General features: G+C 41.4%; 1 protein-coding gene across 2 annotated transcripts; it reads left to right on the top strand.

The window, feature by feature from the left end:
• Nucleotides 1–11959: 11959 nt before the first annotated feature.
• POLR1H (RNA polymerase I subunit H) lies at nt 11960–15297 on the top strand. 2 transcript variants are annotated; one of them, XM_021671487.2, is made up of 5 exons: nt 11960–12102; nt 12187–12341; nt 12590–12690; nt 12897–13006; nt 15071–15297. In XM_021671487.2, exons 2-5 carry the CDS (start codon nt 12197–12199, stop codon nt 15093–15095), a joined length of 381 nt encoding a protein of 126 aa, XP_021527162.1. In that variant the 5' UTR covers nt 11960–12102; nt 12187–12196; the 3' UTR covers nt 15096–15297. The 2 variants fall into 2 exon arrangements, with proteins under 2 accessions (XP_021527162.1, XP_012291099.1); XM_012435676.3 differs by lacking the exon at nt 15071–15297 and having other exon boundaries at nt 12897–13623.
• Nucleotides 15298–16790: the final 1493 nt, after the last annotated feature.

Here is a 16790-nt window from a genome sequence, read left to right as displayed (position 1 = left end):
GAGATCACACCACTGCACTTCAGCCTGGGTGACACAGTGAGACTCCATCTCAAAGAAAAAAAAAAAAGGCACTGAACATTAGAAAGGATATGCAACATGAACAAATGCAAACCAACTAAAAATAGTTAAGCTAATTTTCAAGTCCAGAACTATGTTATATATCTGATACAAATGGGAATATTCACTGAACCACAGGGAGAAATAAGAATGAGCATTAAAAAAAAAAAAAAAAAAGGTTCAGAGAGATCCAAGATGGCCGGTTAGGAGCAGCTCAGGATTGCAGCTCCCAGTGAAAGCGCAGAGGGTGAGTGGACGCCGTATTTCCAGATGGATTTTTATTGCCCACAGACCAGGAGATTTCCAGCCGGAGGAGCCCCACAGGTTGCCAGTGCGGCTGTTTTGGCTGGCATGGCTGTTTCGGCCGGCATGGCTGTTTCGCCGACGCCCCAGTGTGGCGGTTCCTGGTGCAGAGTAAACAGGACTGGGTCCCCCCGCATTAGCCAGCAAGGGGTGCTCCGAGAAGCTCCAGGAAGGCAGAGTCGCTCATTCATCCGGTTGAAAAAAACAGGACTGAGGGCCGGGCGCGGTGGCTCACGCCTGTAATCCCAGCAGTTTGGGAGGCCGAAGTGGGTGGATCACGAGGTCAGGAGATCGAGACCATCCTGGTCAACATGGTGAAACTCCGTCTCTACTAAAAATACAAAAAATTAGCTGGGCATGGTGGCGCGTGCCTGTAATCCCAGCTACTTAGGAGGCTGAGGCAGGAGAATTGCCTGAACCCAAGAGGCGGAGGTTGCGGTGAGCCGAGATCACGCCATTGCACTCCAGCCTGGGTACCAAGAGTGAAACTCTGTCTCAAAAAAAAAAGAAAAAGAAAAAAAGGGGACTGAAACAGGGAGCCAGGCCAGGAGATTCCCAGACAAAAAAGCGCCACAAATCTCAGCACCACTGTTTCAGCCAGCGCAGTGGGTTGCCGCATGGGAAATCACACAGATCCCGGCGCCTTTTCAACAGACGACTATAATACCTGGGAGAGAGCTGACCGTTCAACTAAAAAAAAAGGCTCTAAGGCAGGGAGCCAGGTGATCAGGCTCAGCTGGTCCACCCCCCCCACACACACACACACAAAAAAAAAAAAAAAAAAAAAAAAAAAAACAGCAATTGGAAACGCTCTGGGTTGAGAGTTTCACAGCAAGCACAGCTGAACCTGGGACGGTCCAGCTCTGTGAGGGAGGGGCATCCACCATTACCAAGGCACTCCACCACTACAGAGGCAGTCCCCCATTGCTGAGGCAGCCTGCCATTGCCGAGGCAACCCGCCATTTCAGAGACAGTCCATCATTACAGAGGTGGGCCACCATTGCCGAGGCAGTTCTAACTACACCCATATAAACAGGACTGCAGGGAAGTTCACATAGCAGCTCAGCGAAGCATCTGCAGGCAGACAGTGACTAAGCTGCCTCCTTGCCAAGCAGGGCAGACCTGGAAAAAAAAAGGCAGCAGCACAGCAGAAACTCATAAATAAAGCCCTAACTCCCCGGGACAGAACACCTGGAGAAAAAAAGGGGTTTATGAGTTCTGCTGTAGCAGACTTAAATGTACCTGCCCAGCAGTTCTGAATGAACAACAGAGCTCACAGCTCAGCACTTGAGCTACTATAAAGGACAGACTGTCTTCTTAAGCAGCTCCCTAACCCCCATATATCCAAAGAGTCACCTCATAAAGGAGAGCTCAGACTGACATTTGGCAGCTAACCTTCTGGGACAAAGCAGAAGAAGAAACTGTTAGCAACCCTTACTGTTCTGCAGCTGCTGCAGGTGATCCCCAGGCAAGCAGGGCCTGGAGTGGACCTCAGCAGTCCTACAGCAGAGGGACCAGACTGTTAGAAGGAAAACTAAGAAACAGAAATAACTTCATCATCAACAAACAGGATGTCCACTCAGAGACCCAATCAGAAAGTCAGCAACTACAGAGATGACAGGTGGATAAATCCACAAAGATGGGAAGAAACCAGCGCAAAACGGATGAAAACATCCGAAACCAGAGCACCTCTCCTCCTGCAAGGGATCACAACTCCTCACCAGCAAGGGAACAAGACTGGATGGAGAATGAGTGTGATGAAATGACAGCATCAGGCTTCAGAAAGTGGGTAATAAGAAACTTCCGTGAGCTAAAATAACATGTTCTAACCCAATGCAAAGAAACTAAGAACCTTGAAAAAAGATTTGATGAAATGCTAACGAGAATGGACAACTTAGAGAGGAATATAAGTGAATTGATGGAGCTGAAAAATACAACATGAGAACTTCATGAAGCATGCACAAGTTGCAACAGCCGAATTGACCAAGCAGAAGAAAGGATATCAGAGGTTGAAGATCAACTGAATGAAATAAAATGAGAAGGCAAGATTAGAGAAAACAGGGTAAAAAGGAATGAACAAAGTCAAAAAGAAATATGGGACTATGTGAAAAGACATAATCTATGTTTGATAGGTGTACCTGAATGTGACGAAGAGAATGAATCCAAGCTCAAAAATACTCTTCAGGATATTATCCAGGAAAACTTCCCCAACCTAGCAAAGCAGGCCAATATTCAAGTCCAAGAAATACAGAGAACACCACAAAGATATTCCTCAACAAGAGCAACCCCAAGGCACATAATCATCAGATTCACCAGGGTTGAAATGAAGGAGAAAATGCTAAGGGCAGCCAGAGAGAAAGGTTGGGTTACCCACAAAGGAAAGCCGATCAGACTCACAGGAGATCTCTCAGAAGAAACCCTACAAGCCAGAAGAGAGTGGGGGCCAATATTCAACATCCTTAAAGAAAAGAACTTTCAACCCAGAATTTCATATCCAGCCAAACTAAGCTTCAAAAATGAAGGAAAAATAAAATCCTTTGCAAACAAGCAAGTACTCAGAGATTTCATCACCACCAGGCCTGCTTTACAAGAGATCCTGAAAGAGGCACTACACATAGAAAAGAACAACCAGTACCAGCCACTCCAAAAACATACCAAATGGTAAAGAGCATCAACACAATGAAGAATCTGCATCAACTAACGGGCAAAACACCCAGCTAGCATCAAAATAGCAGTATCAAATTCACACATAACAATATTAACCCTAAATGTAAACGGACTAAATGCCACAATAAAAAGACACGGACTGGCAAATTGGACAAAAAGCCAAAACCCATCAGTGTGCTGTATCCAGGAAACCCATCTCACATGCAAGGATACACAAAGGCTCAAAATAAAGGGATGGAGGAAGATTTACCAAGCAAATGGAGAGCAAAAAAAAAAAAGCAGGAGTGGCAATTCTCATCTCTGATAAAATAGACTTTAAAGCAACAAAGATCAAAAGAGACAAAGAAGGACATTACATAATGGTAAAAGGATCAATGCAACAAGAAGAGCTAACGATCCTAAATATACATGCACCCAATACAGGAGCACCCAGATACATAAGGCAAGTTCTTAATGACTTACAAAGAGATTTAGACTCCCACACAATAATAGTGGGAGACTTTAACAGCCCATTGACAATATTAGACAGATTAATGAGGCAGAAAATTAACAAGGATATCCAGGACTTGAACTCAGACCTGGACCAAGCAAACCTAATAGACATTTACAGAACTCTCCACCCCAAATACACAGAATATACATTCTTCTCAGCACCACATCACACCTACTCTAAAATTGACCACATAATTGGAAGTAAATCACTCCTCAGCAAATGCAAAAGAACGGAAACCATAACAAACAGTCTCTCAGACCACAGTGCAATCAAGTTAGAACTCAGAATTCAGAAACCAACCCAGAACCGCACAGCTTCATGGAAACTGAACAACTGGCTCTTGAATGTTGACTGGATAAACAATGAAATGAAGGCAGAAATAAAGATGTTCTTCAAAACCAACAAGAACGAAGACACAACATACCAGAATCTCTGGGACACATTTAAAGCAGTCTCTAGAGGAAAATATATAGCAATAAGTGCCCACATGAGAAGAAAGGAGAGATCTAAAATTGACACCCTATCATCAAAATTGAAAGAGCTAGAGGAGCAAGATCAAAAAAAATTCAAAACCTAGCAGAAGACAAGAAATAACTCAGATCAGAGCAGAACTGAAGGAGATAGAGACACAAAAAAACCCTTCAAAAAATCAATAAATCCAGGAGCTGGTTTTTTGAAAAGATCAACAAAATAGACCACTAGCCAGATTAATAAAAAAGAACAGAGGGAATAACCAAATAGATGCAATAAAAAACGATAAAGGGGATATCACCACAGATACCACAGAAATTCAAACCATCATCAGAGATTATTACAAACAACTCTATGCACATAAACTAGGAAACCTGGAAGAAATGGATAAATTCCTGGACATTTGCCTCCTCCCAAGCCTAAACCAGGAAGAAGTCAAAACCCTGAATAGACCAATAACAAGGTCTGAAGTTGAGGCAGCAATTAAGAGCCTACCACCTAAAAAAAGCCCAGGTCCAGATGGGTTCACAGCCTAATTCTACCAGACATACAAAGAGGAACTGGTACCATTCCTTCTGAAACTATTCCAAATAATCCAAAAAGAGGGAATCTTTCCCAAATCATTTTATGAGACCAACATCATCCTGATACCAAAACCCAGCAGAGACTCAACAAGAAAAGAAAACTACAGATAAATATCCATGATGAACATAGATGCAAAAATCTTCAATAAAATACTGGCAAGCCGACTGCAACAGCACATCAAAAAGCTTATCCACCATGATCAAGTAGGATTCATCCCGGGGATGCAAGGCTGGTTCAACATACGCAAGTCTATAAACGTAATTCTCCAAATAAACAGAACCAAAGACAAAAACCACATGATTATCTCAATTGATGCAGAGAAGGCCTTTGACAAAATTCAACAGCCTTTTATGCTAAAACCCCTCAATAAACTAGGTATTGACGGAATGTATCTCAAAATAATAAAACCTATTTACGACAAACCAACAGCCAATATTATACTGAATGGGCAAAAACTGGAAGCATTCACTTTGAAATCTGGCACTAGACAAGGATGCCCTCTCTCATCACTCCTATTCAATATAGTACTGGAAGTTCTAGCCAGAGCAATCAGGCAAGAAAAAGAAATAAAGGGTATTCAAATAGAAAAGGAGGAAGTCAAATTGTCTCTATTTGCAGATGACATGATTGTATATCTAGAAGACCCCATCAACTCAGCCCAAAATCTCCTGAAACTGATAAGCAACTTCAGCAAAGTCTCAGGATACAAAATCAATGTGCAAAAATCACAAGCATTCCTATACACCAATAACAGACTTAAAGACAGTCAAATCAAGAACGAACTGCCATTCACAATTGCTACAAAGAGAATAAAATACCTAGGAATACAACTAACAAGGAACGTAAAGGACCTCTTCAAGGAGAACTACAAACCACTGCTCAATGAAATAAGAGAGGACACAAACAGATGGAGAAACATTCCATGTTCATGGTTAGGAAGAATCGATATCGTGAAAATGGCCATACTGCCCAAAGTAATTTACAGATTCAACACTATCCCCATCAAGCTACCAATGACCTTTTTCACAGAACTGGAAAAAACCACCTTAAACTTCATATGGAACCAAAAGAGAGCCCACATAGCCAAGTCAATTCTAAGCAAAAAGAACAAAGCTGGAGGCATCACACTACTGGACATCAAACTATACTACAAGGCTACAGTAATCAAAACAGCATGGTACTACTGGTATGAAAACAGAGATATAGACCAATGAAACAGAACAGAGGACTTAGAGGCAACACAACATATCTACAACCATCCAATCTTTGACAAACCTGACAAAAACAAGCAATGGGGAAAGGATTCCCTGTTTAATAAATGGTGTTGGGAAAACTGGCTAGCCATATGCAGAAAGCAGAAACGACCCCTTCCTGACACCTTACACTAAAATTAACTCCAGATGGATTAAAGACATAAACATAAGACCTAACACCATAAAAACCCTAGAAGAAAATCTAGGCAAAACCATTCAGGACATAGGCGTAGGCAAGGACTTCATGACCAAAACACCAAAAGCATTGGCAACAAAAGCCAAAAGAGACAAATGGGACCTAATCAAACTCCACAGCTTCTGCACAGCAAAAGAAACAGTCATAAGAGTGAATCAGCAACCAACAGAATGGGAAAAAAATTTTGCAGCTTACCCATCTTACAAAGGGCTGATATCCAGAATTTACAAAGAACTAAAACAGATTTACAAGAAAAAAACAAACAAGCCCATTCAAAAGTGGGTGAAGGATATGAACAGATACTTTACAAAAGAAGACATATATGAGACCAACAAACATATGAAATTGCAGCACAGTTTACAATAGCAAAGACCTGGAACCAACCCAAATGCCCATCAATGATAGACTGGACAGGAAAAATGTGGCACATATACACCATGGAATATTATGCAGCCATCAAAAATGATGAGTTCGCGTCCTTTGTAGGGACATGGATGAACCTGGAAAACATCATTCTCAGCAAACTGACACAAGAACACAAAATCAAACACCGCATGTTCTCACTCATAGGTGGGTTTTGAACAATGAGAACACATGGACACAGGGAGGGGAGCACTACACACTGGGGTCCATTGGGAGGAAATAGGGGAGGGACAGCAGGGGGTGGGGAGTTGGGGAGAGATAGCATGGGGAGAAATGCCACATATAGGTGAAGGAGAGGAAGGCAGCAAATCACACTGCCATGTATGCACCTATGCAACAATCTTGCATGTTCTTCACATGTACCCCAAAACCTAAAATGCAATAAAAAATAAATAAATAAATGTTCACATTAAGAGATATAATTTTATCATAACAGCATTGAAACTTTAATCTCTTATTTCTCTCATTGGACTTCTTAAAAAGGGTGGCATGGTCAAGAATTATCTTTGATATGGTTTCATAATTGTATTCACTTTCTCTCCATCCTGAGACTTTTCCATAAGAATATTCACTTTAATCCGACTTCTACTGCATGGCTGGAAAAGAGGATAAGCAATAACTCTTTCCAATTCCTTTATCTCTTTCTTTACTCTTTCATGCTTCTCATATGTAGGCAGTTAGCTCTGGCTTCTTCTCGATTCTTTCCTTGAGTCTTTGCTCTGTAAGTGCTCTCCCTCAAATCATGCGTTCCTGGTGATTCTTAATTTGCATCTGTTCCCTCTCATTTATCTGCTTTCTTCTCTGTGCATTCTGGATGCCATGCCCTTCTGGCATAATTTTTGGTAATTTTGTTTCACTGGGGAGTTATAGTACTTGTCTAAATGATTTGTTCTTAGATTTTCTAGCCTGTCCTGTACGACGTATGTGCCTATGTGTTTCATCTCTCTCTCAGGTACCAAATAGTACTGTTTTAGTCCTTCTATGCTTTGGGTTGTTTTCCCCTTCATTTTTTTCTTGATTTCATTGCCAGTCTCTTCTTTCATCATTTCCAGTATTCTTTTATGATAAAAAGACTCTGCTTTGGCAAGCCAGTAGTCAAGAGAAAGAGCTTGCTCCCTACAGAGTATTTCATACTCATCTTGATATTTCTGAGTTATCAACCGTCTTGCTGCTGTTGTATGCACACCACCCAGATTCTGTCAGTGAAGTCAGGAATTTATAATGTGATCATCTTGTTCCTTTGAGAACACATTTAAACAAGATCCAAGCCCACCCTCCCTACTGACAAGAGGAAAAGCTAGATGCTATTTACTTTAGCTTAGTAATTATTATTTTTATTCCCATCACTCCCAGGTGAGCTCTGAAAGTATGAAGTATTCACTACCACAAATCAATAACTAGTTTTAAAAATGTATCGTGTTGGAAGTTTTCAAAATGATTCTTTATTTTGCAACTGTGGCTATAGCTGGGAAACATTTGCCAGTGTAGAACTACCGGAATGTGTCACTTGGGCAGAAGGATTTCAAACCTAAGATTCCTTCTCTGTGTAGTTCTAAACTGTATGATATGAAGGTAGTTTACTTACCAAGATCTTTTTCTCCAGTGGAGACTGCTGACCTGCAGCAATCCTAGGATCTTTAGATGAAGTAGCCCAGGCCAATCTGGAAGATAAAAAAACAAAAGTAAATTAAAATGTAGGAGGTGTCAGAACAAAGCTGCTAATAGGCAGGACTACAGCTGGGCCATATCCCCCATGAGAAACCAGTGCATTCCTGTGGTGGAAAATAATGAATGCTCTTCTAATAAGAGGATCTTCCCTTTCATATGAACAAGGACACTTTTCCTGTGGACTCCGCATGAACAACCGTGAATCTTGTATTGGGGACTGTGAGTGGGAAGAGACATGCTCCTTGGTGAGGTGTTGTCCAAGTACATTTATGTCAGATTGCTCAGTCCTCAAGTCTCCTCTGTGTTCTGAGATGATTCTAGGTCCTTGTTTTCTAGATGATTCTAGGTTTCTAGTTTTCTCTTTCTGTAGTTTCTTGATCCAAGCCCTCTCTGCCTCTATCAGCACATACAGTATTTCTGCCCTCTAATCTTTTGTTCTGAAATTCTGTTTTTTTGTTTTTTTGAGACAGTCTTGCTTTGTTGCCCAGGCTGGAGTGCAGTGGCGCCATCTTGGCTCACTGCAACCTCCACCTCCCAGGTTCAACAAATTCTCCTGCCTCAATCTCCCAAGTAACTGGGATTACAGGCTCACGCCACCACGCCCAGCTAATTTTTTTTCTAATTATTTTTGTAACCCCTAGAGGTGGGGTTTCACCATGTTGCCCAGACTGGTCTCTAACTCCTGAGCTCAGGCAATCCACCTGCCTCAGCCTCCCAAAGTGGTAGGATTACAGGCATGAGCCACAGTGCCTGGCCTGAAATTCTGTTGTTATTTAATTGCCCAGCCCTCTGCTTGCCTGCCTTCCAATGCCAATCATCCTTTACCCTAAATCCATCATGAAACTGTTCCCTGTTGGACTCCTCAGGATGGCAATTTGTGGTTACTCTGGGTTTATTTGTAGAGGCTGATAGCAACACAAATGAAAACTATCAACTTTTATGTGTCATCCCTGGTCTAACCTGAGCTTACTGTGAGGTCATATTTAAAAGTCACTGAGGATGTCTGGCATTTCCTCTCTGTGCCTTTTATACCATTTACAGTTCAAAGGATGGGCTTTATAGTCTGACAGGGCTAGATGTGAATCCTAATTCCACCACCTCCTAGGTGTGGGACTCAGGGCAAGTAAATTCTGTCAGCTTTCTCATCTATAAAATGGAGATGTAAGACAAAAATCTGCCTCTCAGGGTTATAAAGAACAAATATGAATTCAATGTAAAGAGCTTGGTAAGTCTCAATAAATTCTGTCTATCTGTCCTTCACAGGTCAAGCTCCTGACTGTGAAGTCTTTCTGGTCTACTCTGTCACAGTGATTTTCCCTTCCTCTAAACACTTGGCATATTTTAATTCTACAACTCATTTGAAAATTAATCATGACTTGCACTGTGATATCTGTATTCCTATATCACTTTTAACATTTTGATGCTGAAATTTAGGCTCATAAAGAGTGAAAACTGTAATTTGTATCTACAATTATGATGCCTCTATATTATTGGAAAGGATTTGATATCAAATATTTGGTCTCACTGACCTCTTAGGAACATTCTTATTTGCCTATGTAAGCTTATTTTGAGATTTTAAAAGTATGATCTTCTTACTTTTACTTCTCTGTACATGGCTTCTAGCACAGTACTTAACATTAGAGGCTGTGATCCCAAGTTCTCAAAAGTAATGATTTGTTGATTGCTGATGATCCTTGACACATAGTATCTGAACATCTTTTTAAATATTTGCCATAACATTGTATCTATCTTTTTATTAAATCATTTCCCAGTCCTCCTTGAAGTTTACAGACATGTTTTCTTTATATGCATGTTCTGAGCTCCCACATTTTGTACCTACTAGCACACTTTTATTGTATTATAATTATTCGTTCATGTTCGTTGATGTCAGAGAACACAGATTTCAACTTTGCAGCCTCAGCTCAAAACCTGGAATCGTTGCTCAATAAATACTTTGATTGTGAGCTTTTCTTGGGAAAAGGATATGCCTTTTAATGCTTTGTTCCTTTACTGAAATTCACAGGGAATGTTGGCTGAGTGTTTTTCAAATTAAAAAGAGAAAACCGAGGAGGGCAGAAGGCTAATTTCAAGTTCCATTGTCAAAGGAGGCAGACACACAGATAAGTGAGAATAAAAACTGCCTACGACAATCAGCTCAATAACACATCTCCCTTTGTAAGACAGACAAAATAACAAGCAATTTCACAGTGAAGTGATAGGCCTTGTCACTCTTCAGCAGTTTGTTGAGTTTTAACCCTTTCACTCCGGTGTTCTCTCCACTATTACAGAGAAAGGCAGATGGGAGCCTCTTTCAACGAAAGACTACAGCTTCTGTCCTTCACAAGACAAAATAGTGATGGCTTAATTATTCACAAGTGATCTTAGTTATTCATAGGTGATCTTAATTCTTTTACTAATGCCTCTCAGGTCTCAGGCCAGGAAGTGAGAACCTGGGGTGACATTTTGAGGGCAATGACCCTAAGGCAAGACGCTCTACAGCCGCGCTACGCCGGCATAAGGGCTACTAGGGCTGCCTCGGCTGTGCTACAGCGTCAGTACTGAGAAAATGCCCGCTATTTAGCCAGCTAGGGAAGGAGGCATCCAAAGATGGCTGAGACGTCTCATTCACCGGGGGAGTTCAGCGAAAACTCCATTCCTCGAAGCTCTTGCCGTAGGCCTGACAGCTGTCAGGCAGACCCACAGACATCCGGGGGCTTATTTGTCTCTATGTGATGCTGTGCTTCAGTGGTCACATTCCATGTCCACTTCATGTTCTACTTCTGCACCAGGTTCCTATTTTCTTAGAAAAGATAATCAGTTAGAGTAATATAAATCTTAATGTTTTTGTTCTTTCTTAACAAGTATGGAAAAGTGCTGACGCATTAGTCTCCTTGCCTCATCCCGGCTCCTAGAAATTCCTGGGTCCGTGCCTGTATGATATGTGATGTACTTGACCCTATCACTGCTACGCCCCATCTACCCTTCCCCCAGTCGCTGACCACCAACCACCAATGCCACACCTACTTACCCTGCCTCCAGCTTTGTACTCAACAAAAGTCAGAATGTGCAGACACAGTCGGGGCCACTGCTGGACTCCGCGATCTGGCTGGCAGTGAACCGCCCCCCCCCCCACGCCACCCCGCCCAAACTTTCTATCTCTGTGTCTTATGTCTTTTATTTCTGGTTTCTTGTCTCCACACCAACAGAGAGGGGCTCACAGAACCCTGTAGGGCTGGACCCTATACATCCTGACTTCGCCCTCACCACTTAACTGTCCCTGAAGAATCCGACTTACCCCTTACAAGCGGCGAACTGTTCCCGAAGCACACGAGGCTGGTTGCGCTCTGCAGAAAGTCCACGCTCGCCAGCGGGACCCAAGGAACGCTAAAACTATACGTCCCAGAACACTTAGCTTTCTTTTTAACTACTCTGCAGCCGCAAAAGGGAAATACCGGCTCAGGATCAGGGGTAGTTGTAGTTCTCTTATCCAAAGAAATCAGTATTCGGCGAAATACGGTTTTCAGGGAGATATCCCCCGGGACTCTGTTCCTGTAGGATGTGAGACAAAGAATAATCCCAGGATTGGGTACTGGTGGGAAAATTTGCTGGAAGCGCAGCATTGGCTACCATTTTTGTGCTCAACGTCTCAGCACTAGGGTGAAAGTGGAGCCACAAACTCCCTTCGAAGAGGTTAGGCTCCATCTCTAAGGCTCCCGAGACACGGTTCGCAATTAATTATGACGTCACAACCAATCGTCAGCCCGAATGCGTGACGCTCTAGCCGGCTCTAGCTCGCCGCTCAGCCGCGGGCGCGGAGCTGCCGCTCTAGCCCACGGAGTTGGCTGGCTCCTCTCGTTGGCCCCAGGAAAGGGTTCCTAGTCCTTTAGTACCCGACGCTAGCTGGTAAACCATTCCGGGCGTTTCGGCTCCCTGGTCGCGAGGCAGGAGTTGTGCGTGGGAGGAGAGCTCGGGTTATATACTCCCAGGTACTGGGACAGAATAGTTATGACCTCTGTGTTGGGGGGATTCCTCTCTCTTTTTGTAAATATAACTTCTAACTCCCTCCTCAGACCTGACCGCATGTGCGTCATGGACCTCGCCAGCACTTGCTCCAGCTTTCAGTCGGACTTGGATTTCTGTTCAGAGTGTGGCTCAGTCCTGCCTCTGCCGGGGGCTCAGGATACGGTTACCTGTACTCGCTGTGGCTTCAACATCAACGTTCGGGGTGAGAGGCTTGTACGCAGTGGTCCTGGCGGAGGGCCCAGGGTCGGAAACTTGGGGGACCTCAAGATCGGTTGGGTTCGGTAGGGGACCCTAGAGCAGGAGATCAGGCAATTGTACATTTGGTCTCGAGATGAAAAATGAAGGAAAGGATATAGGGCTTCCTGGCCTAACCAGCCAGGGGAGAGGGGAGGTTTCCGGTGTCAGCTCCCTCTGGTTGTCTCCATAACCAGTTCTTACTTGCCTGTGCAGACTTTGAGGGGAAGGTTGTGAAGACTTCAGTTGTGTTCCACCAGCTGGGGACGGCCATGCCTATGTCGGTGGAGGAAGGGCCTGAGTTCCAGGGACCTGTGGTAAGTTAATGAGCTCAAGGACTGGCTCCATAAGGTGGGTAGGAAAGAAACGGAGGAGTGATTGCAGAGATCTGGAGAGTTGTGTGCCCAATTCCAAGAGGGAAAAGAGATGTAAAGCATCGATGTTTGAGAGGAGTGATCGCCTGATTCCTGTGGGAAGTAGGGGGATATGACCAGGCCTGCCTAACCCACCAGTTTCTTCCCAGGTTGACAGGCGCTGCTCTCGATGTGGTCATGAAGGAATGGCATACCACACCAGACAGATGCGTTCAGCAGATGAAGGGCAAACTGTCTTCTACACCTGTACCAACTGCAAGTGGGCATCCCTTCCCCTCTCTCTGCTCAGTCTGTTTGCTAACTAAACAAATCCAGTGATTCTGTTGTTGTTCTAAACCGTTGTTTCCTTTTGTCCCATTTCTGTGCAGTTCTGGTAATAGGGAGATTTGTGGTTGTTTTTTTTATTTTTTAAATTACACTTTTTTAACTTTTTTTTTTTTTTTTTTTTCAGTAGAGATGGGGTTTCTCTATGTTTCCCAGGCTGGTTTTGAACTCCTGAGCTCAAGTGATCCACCCACCTCAGCCTCCCAAAGGGCTGGGATTACAGGCATGAGCTACCCCACCTGACCTACTTTTAGGATATATAAAAGGAAATGAAAAAAACAAACAAATAAAAAACATAAGAAGCAGGTATTGTTTAGTGGTCAGCATCTTATACTGCAGTCTTCAACTGCAGTCAAGGTAGCTTTACAATGGAGAGAATTGGTCACACATGATTTAGGGAACATGGGCTTTCTGTATTCTTTTAAGACGTCATCTTTGTCTTTGGTGTCCTTCAGTCACTATAGTATATCAAAATGTGATTTTTTTTTTTTTTATTCTGTTTGGGATTTGTTGCACTTTCTGAAACTGAGAGTGAATTTTTTTTTTTTCATCAGCCTTCATCTCATTTAATATTGCCTTTTCCCCATGTTCTCAGTCCTCACATTCTGGACCTCTAATTAGTTACTAGAAGAGAGGTGTCTCTTTTGTCCTCCATTTCTCTCACCCTCTTTTCATATTTTCAATCACTTTTCTCTTTATGCTACCTTCTGGGCAATTTCTTCAGGTCCCTCTTTCATGTCACTAATTCTGTTTTCAGTTTATTTCAAATATTATTTATTATTATTATTACTTTGAGTTCTATTTAATTACTTTTCAAATCTCAATTTTTAAATAATTCTTAGTTCCTTAATCATATTTTAAATTGTTCTTTTATTCTTTATATATTTAAAATATTAAATATGGTTATAATATTCTATGTCTCATAATTCTGATATCCATGGGTTTTGTCTTCTGATGCTGCTGTCTTTTGTTTCTGCTGTCTCTCTCATGGTGCCTTTTTTCTCTGTTTTGTGATTTTGTCTATAAATTTGAGTTTTTAGAACTTGAACTGTAGGAATTCTTTGAGACCTTGAGTGAGTGCTGTATTCTCAGCATTTGTGTTTCTTTTCCTTGAAGCACTATCAAGCTGGAATTATTTTAAATAAATTCTTGGCTTCATGTTTTTTGGAGCAGACAGATAGTATGAATTTGAGCTGCAAATCCATGTAAGGGTCAGCTTATAGTTAGAAATTCTCAGGAGAGAGTTTTCTCTCCTTCTGCCTACTGAGACAAATTCCCCTTCTATAGAGTTGAATTTTTTTCTTTTCTTGTTCACTTTTACAAAAAAGGGCAGCTCTTTGCAGTTCCCAAATTTATGCAGGGAATCTCCTATCAGACCTTATCCATTTTGTCCCTCATTTCCTATGCTTTCAGTGACCGTCATAACAGTATTAAGAGCACCATAGTGTCATGTTTCATTGGGACTTCAGTCTTCACTGTCTGGATTTCTGGTTTTGCATAACTTTTATACCAGTGTGAAGTTTGCCTTTACTTTCTTGCCATCTCATCAATGGATTAAAAATATTCATAGTCAGATATATCTTTTAAGAGTATTTTTTCATATCACTGGTTGTCATTTTACCAAAAAAAAAAAAAAAAAAAAATTATTTTTTTGTTCCCCCAGACTGTGGCTTGCCTATTTATTTTCTTAACCCTCTTTAAATGAGCAGAAGTTTTAAGTTTTTATGAGGTCCGGCTTATCCCTTTTTTCTTCTTTTACAGCTAGTGCTTTTTGTGTCCTAAGAAACCTTTGCTTTGAGGTTATAATTCATTGGATATATTTTTAATCCGAGCATTTTTAGTTGTCTTGGAATTGAAATTGGAGGATTATTTAAGGGAGCTAGTCCTCAATGATGTCGTAAATAAAAGTCCTTCCTTGATTATTTAATTGCATATCTTATCTTATACTACTAGAAACTCTTCTTTGGGTGAATATAACAAGTCCTTTCTTTCCTCATAGGTTCCAGGAGAAGGAAGACTCTTGACCTTTTTTCTGGGCAACTCAACAGTCCCTCCCTCCTTTTGGAAAGTGAAGGATGCTGGGTTCTTCAATGCCTTGTACATCCCGTCTGGTTGCAATGTTTTGCTCCCAGAAGAGAATTAGAACATCATGTGGGGATTATCACTGTTCCCAGAGTACTCTTACCTTTAGTTGAATTTCCTTATTAAAGTTCTATTTTTCCATAAGACCCTGACATATGTATGTTACTTATAATCTACCTTATTTCAAAAGGAATTTAAATGAGTTTACAGAGATATACAAAAACGAAAAGGGGGAAAACTAAGGACAAAAAAGTAGAGCCAGAAATGAGGCCAATGTAAACAAAAAGCAATTATAAGTATTGCCACTCTACTTAAATCTATTTGGTTCCTAGAATTTAGGGTAAGTAAAACTAGGAATTTGGATAGTGAGACATTTCACAGAAATTTTAACCAAATCTCTTCAGCATATAAATTTGGACAACAAAAAATCTGATACTACGTAATACCACTAAGTGATCACTATAGGTGGATATTTTATTACTATTGAGATAAATACAATATACAGTTGACTCTTGAACAACACAGGTTTGAACTGCTTGAGTCTACTTGTGTGGATTTTCTTCCACCTCTGATACCCATAAGATAGCAGCACATTTAAGCCCTCCTTTTCCTCTTCCTCAGCCTACTCAACATGAAAATGTGATCCACTTCTACTTAGTGAATTGTAAATATATTTTCTTTTCCTTATGATTTTCTTAATAATGTTTTCTCTAGCTTACTTGGTTGTAAGATTGCAGTATATAATACATATACAAAACGTGTTAATCAACTGTTTATGTTATTGCTAAGGCATCCAGTCAACAGTAAAGTTTTGGGGGAGTCAACGTTTTATATGGATTTTCAGCTGTTCAATCAGTGAGCACCCCTTATCCCCACGTTGTTCAAGGATCAACTGTATATCTATTATAATAGATTCTTATATAGTAAGATAGAAAAAAGTAAAGTCACAAGGAATCCTACTCCACAGAGATAACCAAATTATACAGTATATCTGTGCTTGTGTATATATATGTGGCTCTATATATGTGTGGTGCTATATATGTGTTTGGTTTTTCTTAATGGACTATACTAGGTATTCTGAACTGTCTTGCTGTTTTCTGTTTGGACCAAAAACTTTTAAGGGGAACAAATACATACTCAGGTTCTGCATTCTTGGTCTTAAATGGCGACCAAGGGGTTACAGTAATAATTATCACATAATCGTGTGGCCCTTTATATATATTCAGAGCTCTCAAACATAGCTATCTTGTTTGACAGCAACCTGGAGAATGGGCAGGGCAGTCTTTCCTACTGTACATTTGAACTGTTGCGGCAGTTGACTTTCCTGACCCACTCCTGAAATCTGAAACAGACTTATTCACGTTTCTACCCTACTTTAAGCCTTTCTCTGGCCCATAACACTGATTGGATTAAGCCCAAGTTTCTTAGCAAAGCATACAGGTCCTTCCATATAACCACTGCCTACCTGTCAAGCCTCATCTGGCACTCTCTCAGATCCAAGCAGTACAAAACTCCATTTCCTGTAGTGCACACATCTATAACTTTGTAAGCTGCTCTCTAAAACCTACTTGTCTGCCTTCCTGGTTCTTGTTTTACCACTTTCTTTTGCCCTCTTAAGAAATGTGCATATGTCTTTA

The sequence above is a fragment of the Aotus nancymaae genome, unplaced genomic scaffold, assembly GCF_030222135.1.
Source record: "Aotus nancymaae isolate 86718 unplaced genomic scaffold, 86718_ANA_hifiasm-v0.15.2.pri h1tg000027l, whole genome shotgun sequence".
In the NCBI taxonomy this organism is placed as follows: domain Eukaryota; kingdom Metazoa; phylum Chordata; class Mammalia; order Primates; family Aotidae; genus Aotus; species Aotus nancymaae.
This window is presented reverse-complemented; position numbering and strand designations above follow the sequence as displayed.